The 10,296-nt window shown below is 35.3% G+C and overlaps 1 protein-coding gene across 1 annotated transcript; it reads right to left on the bottom strand.

Annotated features, from left to right (window-relative positions):
• Window positions 1-5,264: 5,264 nt before the first annotated feature.
• LOC140797800 (cytochrome P450 71A9-like) lies at window positions 5,265-8,496 on the bottom strand. Its single transcript, XM_073151461.1, has 2 exons — window positions 7,322-8,496; window positions 5,265-6,067 (listed from the first exon to the last, which is right to left on the bottom strand). The coding sequence occupies exons 1-2, from the start codon at window positions 8,216-8,218 to the stop codon at window positions 5,462-5,464; spliced, it is 1,503 nt and encodes a 500-aa protein (XP_073007562.1). The 5' UTR covers window positions 8,219-8,496; the 3' UTR covers window positions 5,265-5,461.
• Window positions 8,497-10,296: the final 1,800 nt, after the last annotated feature.

Here is a 10,296-nt window from a genome sequence, read left to right as displayed (position 1 = left end):
AACTTCATCACAAAATTGACTGATACTGAGAAGATTTGCTTTCAAGCCCTTAACGTAAAGAACATTTTCAAGAATAGGAACCCCCAGAGAACTTACCTTTCCTTTACCTATTACCTTGGATGAATTACCATCTCCGAATGTCACAACTCCCCCTTCATGTTTTTCAAGATTAGAAAATAACGACTTGTCACCCGACATATATCTTGAACAGCCACTGTCTAAATACCACAAATTAGAATTTAAAGCTTTCAAGGCTATATGCACAACATAACAATTCAAATCACTTTTCTTGACCCATATGGCCTTTGTTTTTATCCCATAAATGAAAGCAGTTCTAGATTTTTGTAAAAATTTGCCATGAGGTCGAATATGCCCTAGAATGCCGCAATGATAGCATGTCGGAACAAACCCTTTTCTACTCACCTTTTGTCGAGGAGTGTGACTAAAGTTTACCTTTGGTGTCGTTGACGATTCACGAGTTTGTAGATTCACCTTCAGTTTAGAAGCATTTATCCAAGATTGCTTTATAAATGCAGTTGATGACTTTAGATATTCTTCCTTTTGTATACCTGCAGAAACGAAGACAGTTTTATTATTATTTGAATTACTAGTGTATCCAACACCATACCTGTCTTTTCTAGAGATTTGAGCCTTTAGAATCTCGTCAAGTTTGTTCTTCCCTTTAAGAAATGTCACTTCCTTATGCAATCGCTCTAGTTCAATTTCATTAGCCTTCATTTTATTTTTTGCATTATCAAGTTGTTCAGAAAGGTTTTTGACACGTTCAAGTTCCAAATTGTACTTCTCCTCAAATTGAATTCTTTCTGGTTCGATTACCTTGAGTCGTTGAAGTAGTCTAAGATTGCTTTTCTTGAGTTTAAACGACTCCAAGTACAGATCATTATATGCCTTTTGAATTTCAGATTCATCTTCCTCAGCTGGTAACATACCCTGATCATCTGTACTATCAGTATCAACAACATAATCGATATTAAGTAGAGAAGAGGCAAAAGCAACAAAGTTTTCTTCGTCTTTTCCAGAATCATCATCAGATTCATCTGAGTCATCCCAAGTAACTTTCATAGCTTTACCCTTCTTCTTAAGGCGATTAGAGCATTCTTGTGCTATGTGTCCAAAACTAGAACATTCAAAACATCGAACTTTATTATCAGAATTCTTATTTTTCTGTTTGACACTATTATTGCTCACACCTATATTCGAACTCGTAGTATTCTTCTTTTTCACAAAGGCTTTGCTTTTCTCAAGTTTTTCCGCATTCAACTTGTTTGGCTTCTGAAAGAATTTAGTAAAGTTTTTGACGAACATGGCCAACATCTCAACATCTAAATCACCTCCATCATCAGACTCCTCTATAATTTCTTCAACTATTGATAGAGCAATAGCCTTTGGACTTCCTCGGTTTTGAAAAACTGGACTCAAATGTTTGTAAATTTCCTACCAATTGTTCAACTTTCATAGAATCGATGTCTTTACTTTCCTCAATAGTTGTAACTTTCGCCTGAAACCTCTCTCGAAGAGACCTAAGGATCTTACGGATAATTCTGTTTTCAGAAATTTTCTCTCCTAAGTTGAAACTGGAGTTGACTATATCACTCAGCTTTGCATAGAACTCATCAAATGTCTCATTCTCCTCCATACGTAGAGTTTCAAAACTAGTAGTCAACCTCTGAAGTTTAGAAAGTTTTACAGCCATAGTTCCTTCGTGAGTAGTTTCTAAGATCGTCCAAGTTTCTTTTGCTATCTCACAAGTAGAAATTCTTCTAAATTCTTCTGAGGAAACACAACTAAAAATTACATTTATTGCCTTGCTATTCCATCCAACTTTTTCATAGTCTGACCTATCCCATGACTCTATCGGTTTATCAACAAGTTTATCATCCACCATGTACATTGGTGGATTCCAACCATTCACAACGGGAAACCATACTCGTTCATCTATAGACTTCAAGTAAGCTCTCATCCTAGCTTTCCAATATCCATAATTTGATCCATCTAGGATAGGAGGTCTAATAGATGATGGTCTATCTCTATGAAAATCCATGCCTATCTGATCTCTCTCAAAGAGTGAGAGAACCTGCTCTGATACCAATTGAAAAACCCCTAGACACAAGTATGTATCTAAATACTAGGCAATGATAACACTCGTTCGCTTAAGTAAAAATCCGTAGAAATATTAAGAATGAAAGCAAAGATGAACACCAAGATTTTAACGTGAAAAAACCCAAATGGGAAAAAACCATGAATCCAAACTCAGATCAAAACCAATCAGTAGAATAGTAGCAGTTACAAGACTGACTCACAAAACAACCCGCCGATCCAAACGACTTTGTTCTTCTCAGTTTTGCTCGTTAGAACCCACGATTCACTGCTTCTCGTGATTGAAGTCCAACCTTAGTAACCCTCGAGATTGATCTTTCGTCTAGATAGCCCTTAAGACGAAAGATTAACTTTTTAATGATGAGTGGAACCTTGTTAGTTGAAGAACCGATGTAGCCTCAAGAAGTCTCCTTCAATAATGCTTCTTCAACCCCCCTAGAGATAGGGCATCACAATCCTTATATATGATCTCCAAGATAGAGCCAAATCTAAGTCTTATCCGTACTCACGAAAGTCCAATTTTATTAAACTTCGTTGGTGCGTTCGAACGGCATGACTTGATCTCAGGTGCGTTCGAACTGGCTCAAGTGCGTTCGAATGCGATAGCTTGAATTCTTCAGGTTGCGTTCGAACGCGTTTGTGAACGCAGCTCTCGGTCTGTGTGAACGCAGTACCCGCGTTTGAGCGCGTTTGTGAACGCGGCTCTCTGTCTGTGTGAACGCAGATTCTGCGTTCGAACGTGGTGTGAACTCAACGATTTTTCTCCAATAATCTTGCAATTCTTCAAACGGGAGATATTCTAGACTTGTGTAAAGCTCATATACATGAAAAAATACACTTAGAATATTTTGTACACAATTGCCAACAAATAAAAACCTAACAGAATTATAAATATCCAATGTTGTGGTAGTCATCAAACGGTGGTGGACGGCCAAGAATGGTGGGGGATTGCCGTAAGATAAGGTGACTTATGGAGGAAGATGGTGTCTAACGTTTGAAAGCTTAGAAGGATTCTATGTTAAGATATACTCATATAAAGATAAAAAAAATCTAATGGCTACGATAAAAGATAAAGACAAAGTAATAAATTAACTAAACTAATCAATATTCATTCCAATCATAATAATCCACCCATGACCTCTCCTATTTATAGGAGTAGAGTCATAACGGGTTGGATCCAATTTGCCTATTGAGCTTACGTCCGCTTTAACTCAAAAGTAAAAGCAAGAAGCAAAATTAAATAACTAATCTCGACTCGACTCGATCTAAATGAATCGACTCCCGTGATCGAATCATAATAATATAAGATATATATTAAGTTATATTAGCCAGTACAGTACGACTCCTACGCATGCTAGCTTTCTCTACACTCAAAAGTGCCAATCACACCCAATAGTAGGCCCATCGGTTATTATCTATACTACGCCTAATACTAAATCCATTATATAACCACCACCCATGCATACTCATCCTAATTAATAATCCTAAAAGGGATGATAGATCATAGCGGTAAAGTTATTTGCCTATCACTTGATGAACATCTAACTAATTGCCCACCACCATAGACTAAGAACCTCAATTGCTAAAACATATCAATAGCATGTGTCACTGCAAGAATTCACACCATAGAGCTACTGGTCTATGTAACCTCACGCTTGTATCCAATAGAATCACATTGGCAAGCAATTTAACGATCTTTTTCACTTTTTAAAGTCATCAATCTCTTTTGTACTATCTCTGTCACCTTGCCTTCATCTATAAAAATTTACAGACGTGGATTGGGCTGGAGATAAAGATCACTGTTGTTCAATTAGAACTTACTACATTTACATGGGACATAACTTAATCTCATGAAGTTGAAGAAAAAACCTACCGTTGCCTGCAGCTCAACTGAAGTAGAATAAAAAGGTTTTGTCAATGGTGTTGCTGAACTACAGTGGCTTTGTTACTTGTTATTTGAATTGGGATTCACTCAACAATCCATTGCTATCCTGATAATATTGATGCCGCTTACTTATCATCTAATTCCGTCTTTAATCCTTGCACAAAACATATCGAGTTGGATTTTCACTTTGTTAGAGAATAAGTGTCAAAATAGTACTTGGGAGTATGGTTCATTTCTAGTATAGAGCAGATTGCAGATGTTCTAACAAAACCTCTCTCAACATTTTGCTTTGAATTATTACGTTCTAAACTCAATGTTACACCTCTATCGTTGAGTTTGTTGGAGGCGTATTGAAGTTAATGGTAGGACTAAGTTTTCTAAATTTGATTTATTCTCCACTTTAGAACACTTCCTAACATCGCATAATTTCGCTGCAAGGCTGGAGTGAAGCCTGACACACTAACTTTCTTGCAATGAATGACAAGCTATGAGCATATCAAACCAGAAATTCCACCCAACTAGGCTCACTAGATCCTGTGAAAAGCCAACAAATTTGAGATCAGCACAACTAAGTGGATGGTTTGTCCCATCAAATGGTGGGACTTGTAGAGTTAGAATTCTTGGATTAGTGTAAGTTGTTCAAAATATTTATAAGTTAAATTGTGGGATTTTCTCCAAATATTTTAGAGAGGTTCTCATTCACAATTGACTGAATATTAACATCGCTCCATCTTTTTTCATATTAGCCACTATAGCATCGCAAAGAAGGCCCAAAGAATGGTTCTATTTTCAACGATAAGATCCCCATCTTCAAGAGCCCTCTCAGCATGATCCTAAATATGAGTTTGGAATATTTCAAATCTCTTTGTAATAAAAGTCAGCATTAAAGTGGAAAATTGTATTTGTGAGAAAATATGGAAAGGGATTGATAGATATGTACTACATGACGGAATAGGCAATCTTGGCAGAGATGAAATGTATGCCAAATCTATTTGTCACCACTATATTAAAAATGAAAATCTATGACAAAAAGATATTAGTTAGCGATCAGCATAGAGTTGAAAACCAAGTTAACAGGGGCCACATTTATGAAAAAGTAGCGTGCTTTTAACCATGTCACTTGGGTTCAGCTCTAAAACAATGAGAAAACTATTGGTACACGTTAACTGCCTAACTATGTAATCATCATTAATTTTAAAAGGCGTTACATCCTTTTTAAGAATAGAACCCTAAAATAAATAATCTCAGATGCAGGAAGATATAGATAAGGAGAAAGGACACCTCTTTGGTGGATCTCCCTCCGAAGCACATTAGTCTTCTCAGCGAAGTGAAGATAAATGATTTACATGTGTTGCTGACGGGTGGCCACATGAATGTTATTTCCATGAACAAATTAGTGATATAGTTTAGAATTAAATGCATACATACACACTCTCATGTGCATAAGTCTAATGCAGCTTACCAAGGTTTAGCTGTCAGGTAAAGAGGATTCTTCCTATGCACTGTAAGCCCCACTTCCTCCTCTAAATCTAAGTTTTCCTTTCTCATACCAAATGGCAACTCCCAGTCAAAACAATACAAAAGATTAGCCAACACTAATTCAACTATAGCTACTCCAAAATTAATGCCCGGGCAGCTCCTTCGGCCAATTCCAAATGGTATAAGACTAAAATCTTGCCCTCTAAAATCCACATCATTGTCGACGAATCTCTCAGGCCAAAAATATGTTGGATTTCTCCATGCATTTGGATCCATTCCAATGGCCTTCGCATTGATGAAGACTCTTGTTTTACTAGGGATTGTGTGTCCTTTAATCATGCAATTCTCTATGGTTTCTCGTGGAACTAGCAGTGGAGCAGGTGGATGTAATCTCAAGGCCTCCTTGATGACTAGCTTCAAGTAGTTAAGATGTTCGAGGTCATGTTCTTCTACTTTCCCTTTATTCCCAATGATACTTCGCACTTCTTGTTGTGCTTTGGCCATCACCTCTGGATTTCTCATGAGCTCGGTCATTGTCCATTCTAGTGTTGCTGATGATGTATCACTTCCAGCAGTGAATATATCCTGCAATTGGAATCAATTATAATAGTCTTTCTTTCATCTAAGCCACTATATATTTTTCACAATTCACGAAGTTGATCTAATGGTGATGTGAAGGACCCAAAATACTTGTAATCATCTAAGGTATCTTAATTACAGAAGCGTTCCTGGTTCTGTCAAGTAAAACAGTAACTTATGTGGTCAATTCAAATGAAAATTGTCATTCATGCATAATTTGGAATTTGTACCTAAACAAAACGAAAGCTGTTTATATACTTTGAAATATCTAAGACTAATTATAAGTTTGTAACTTTTAGATAGTTTTTGACTGTTCTAGATGTGCAAACCAAACAATGTACCCTATTAATTTACTCCACTAGTTGAGTTTTGGTTCACATGAATTCCATGTAGGATATTTATACATATATACAAAAAATTAATGTATGAACCAGCAATTTTATTTAGTATAAAATATTTTTTCCGTAAGCAATTTTAGGTACATGTAGAAAGAATAACACTACCATGCATATAAACCGCTCAATAGTGTAGTAATTGCTACATCTACATTTTAATTCCTAAAAGTACTAAATTGAATTAGCAATTTTTGTTAAACAAAGTCATTATATCAGAAAATGATTCTCTTTACCCAGGAAAAAGTTCTGGTAGTACCCTAAAAGGAGTTCGTTACTTACGCGGTGGTAAGGTGGATTGGAAGTAATCTAGTCGGGTATTACCATGAAAAAAGTTCCCAACTCTACCATTCTGGGTACAAAATTTGGTACTACAAACTTCAAATATAGTTGAATTGCACTCTGAGAAAGAAGACGATTAACCTTTCGTACTCCTACCTACAATAGTCAAAGACTATTTCCGACGTTGCTTTAGAAATAAACAGAACTCTGAGAAAGAAGACAATAACCTTTCGTACTCCTACCATTCAGACTTTAACGTTCACCTATCCCCATGGCTTTCTCAGACAGGGAGAATGAATGAAAGAAAGAGAGACGAGGAAGACAACTTGCTAGCTTCTAGTCCTAAGTAATTAATTGTAAGAGGAAATTAAATTTTATTCTACGTGGTTAGATCGCTTTTTTTTTATAGTTATATTCAAACTAAATTTTATTTTTTTATTTTATAGTTATATTCATACTAAAATTATAGGAAACGATGCGCATGATTCACTCAATTCAAATCCTTAAGCATACTGTTAGAAACCTAATCCAATCACATGAAACTAAAATTTTAGAGACAGAAGCAAAGAGAGAGAGAGAGCCACACCGTTAGTATACCCTTGATGTGATTCCTGCTACTGAAGGTACTCCCATATATTGGGTCCTTGTGCAGCCTAAGTAAAACATGAACCAAATCCTCTTTCTGAGCCTCTCCCGCCCTACTTGCATTACTATGCTCTTCAATTACTTGATCATAGAACTCATCCAACTCTTTAAAGTTCCTCGCCAACCTCCCTCTCATACCACTCACTGCATCTATCCACCCTAACCAAGTGAAGTAATCTGCCACCCAGAATCCTCCCAACAACTTCTGCGTCTCTATTAATATCCTATTGAATCTTCTACCACTTCCAACGTGATCTCCGAACGCAACGTGCCGTGTTATTTTATTCGTCAGAGATATCAACATCTCACTGAAGTCGAAGGGAGCGTTGGAAGAAGACATTCTTCTGATGTTGGTGACTAGCAACGCGACTTCCTCTTCCCTTATGGCTCGAAAAGATTGTACTGATTTCACGCTGAGCAATTCCAAGACGCATATTTTTCGCGCTTGCCTCCAATACTCGCCATAGTTTGCGAAAGCTATGTCGAGAAAGCTGTAGGAGAGCTTCGATGCGGCATACAGTGCGGGCCGCCCGGAGAATGCGATATCGTGGGACTTGAAGACCTCGCGAACTGCGTCGCTGGAGGAGATGACAAGAGATGGGATGGAGCCGAGTTGGAGAAACATGAGATGGCCATGCTTGACGGCGAGCTCATGGAGAGAGTGGTGAGGATAGGAACCGAGTTGGTGGAGGTTTCCAATAAGGGGAAGCCTCCTTGGTCCTGGGAATGAGGGTGAATTCTTTTTCTCACTAGCTAACTTTCTAGTGAGAGAAATGAGTAGAACAACAAAGAGTAACAGTAGAAATATGGGCAAGAAGAAAGGACTTTGGAGAATCATTTGTGGTTATATATGGTTCGGATCGTCTGAAGGAGTTATAGTGAGAGAAAGAACGGAGAAGAGAAAGATAAGTAAGAGGTCTGCAGCCTGTAAGGAAGGATGGAGAAGAGAACAAAGATTATAACTTAATTTATTGAAAGACATAATCATGTCTCAAGGTGAGAAGTGCCCATACGCTAGCTTCTTGTCCTTAGGCGAGAGCACAAAGATTATATCTTTCTCAAGGTGAGAAAGATAAGTAAGAAGAAGAGGTCTGCAGCCTGTAGGGAAGGATGGAGAAGAGAACAAAGATTATAACCTAATTTATTGAAAGATATAATCATGTCTCAAGGTGAGAAGTGCCCATACGCTAGCTTCTTGTCCTTAGTCAAGAGCATCAGGTAACCATTTCTTTTAACCCAAAGCATCACGTAACCATTTCTTTTGACCGAATTTATTAGAGACCAAATTTTTCCCTCTCTTATTCCTAATATTTATAATAGTTAGAATATTTTTTCATTGATTAGATGAAAGTTATCTCATTGATTAAGATAAAAATTTTCTTATTGATTAAGAGAAAAAATTTCTCATGAGATGAAAGTTTATTTTTAATTTAGTAACTCATAGCCATAAAGTTTGATGGGAGCTAGCTAAGCTATATATAATAGATTTGATCCCTAAGCTCATTTACTCAATTCAAAAAAGCCACACCATCAAACTAGAGTGTTATAGAGTTTAGAAGATCCAAAGCTAACTTAAGAAAAATCATAAGTTTTGAAGTGTGAATTTGAACACTGATAGCTAGAGGTATGATGATCTTTTGGGTCTTTAGTTTTCGATCCTTTATAGAATTTAATTTCATAATTTGGATCATATTCTTTTATTCTAACATTTGGTATTAGAGCTAAGTTTAATCTCTACCTTGGTGTTTATGAATAATATCTATGTTTTCTTTATTCGGGACCAAGATTTTTGTCATACATTAAAGTTTCTTTTTGAGTTGGTTTTGATGCAAGAATAAAGTTAGAAATCCTTAAGATATTAATTATATATATATATATTTGAGAAAAAAAATTTGCATCAAAACATTGAATTTAAGCCAAGTTTGGCGCTGAAATTTCTGGGTCTAAACTAGGTCCGTGGAACTTGGATGAATATAGAAGATAGTCATAATTTGCAAAAATAATATTTCCTATCATTTTGTGATAATACCATTTTATTTCAGCTCAGGAAAATAATTGCTTGGAGATTTATATAATTGCATAATTTAATTCTTAAGCATTATTTTATATTGCTTGCATATGTTATTTATTTATGCTTAGAATAATATATGTAATTTTAAGATGAATTAAATTGTGCAAATTGATTGATTATCCTCATTAAGTATTGCATGGATTAATTATTTATGTTCTAATTTAATGCATGCAATTTTGGGATGAGTTTTGAAATTATCGTAATATGCATAATATACCCAAAATAGAAATATTATGGTACAACTTTGAAATTTTCAGAAATTAAAAAAATAAATGTCTAATAAGTGATTTATATGATTTTATTTGATTAAAAAAAGCCACAGCATCTTTAAATAAATGAAATTATATTTTATAGTTTTAAAGATCACATAAAGTGATTTTAGACATTAATTATAATTAATTATTTAAATATAATAAATTTTATCCGGTAGGAATTTTTATTGTATTTAAATAATTAATTCGGATAGAATATCAAATTATTCATAACTTACCGAGAGAAATTATGAATTAAGTGATAATTTGATAGTTTTATCATAAAGTTTAAATTTAAAAAATAGAATATATCAAACTATGCTCATAATATACCTATAGAATTATGAATTAAGATAGTTTGAGAAACTCTATCATAAAGAATAATAGATCTTATTGAAATAAAATTTAGCCCACAAGCAAATTTTATGTCATTTGATTCATTTTTTATAAGTGTGATTTACATTGGTAAAATATAATTTCATTTATGCCTTAATTTAACATAAGCATGTAATATTGAATGTGTAACAACCTAGCCCTAAAAAAATTAAAAAATTAAAAATAAACCACGACGCGACCGGCACAAGGCTGGCAGGT

The sequence above is a fragment of the Typha latifolia genome, chromosome 11, assembly GCF_019914945.1.
Source record: "Typha latifolia isolate L0001 chromosome 11, TyphaL0001v2, whole genome shotgun sequence".
Lineage (NCBI taxonomy): Eukaryota > Viridiplantae > Streptophyta > Magnoliopsida > Poales > Typhaceae > Typha > Typha latifolia.
The sequence above is the reverse complement of the archived record's forward strand: the minus strand, read 5'-3'. Positions and strand labels throughout refer to the sequence as shown.

Bases quoted from the DNA above. Each gene is read 5' to 3' on its own strand.
- LOC140797800 (XM_073151461.1), bottom strand. From the start codon at position 8,218: ATGATTCTCCAAAGTCCTTTCTTCTTGCCCATATTTCTACTGTTACTC. The intron at 6,068-7,321 runs GTGTGGCTCTCT...TTCCAATTGCAG, and splicing joins ACATCAAGGGTATACTAACG to GATATATTCACTGCTGGAAG.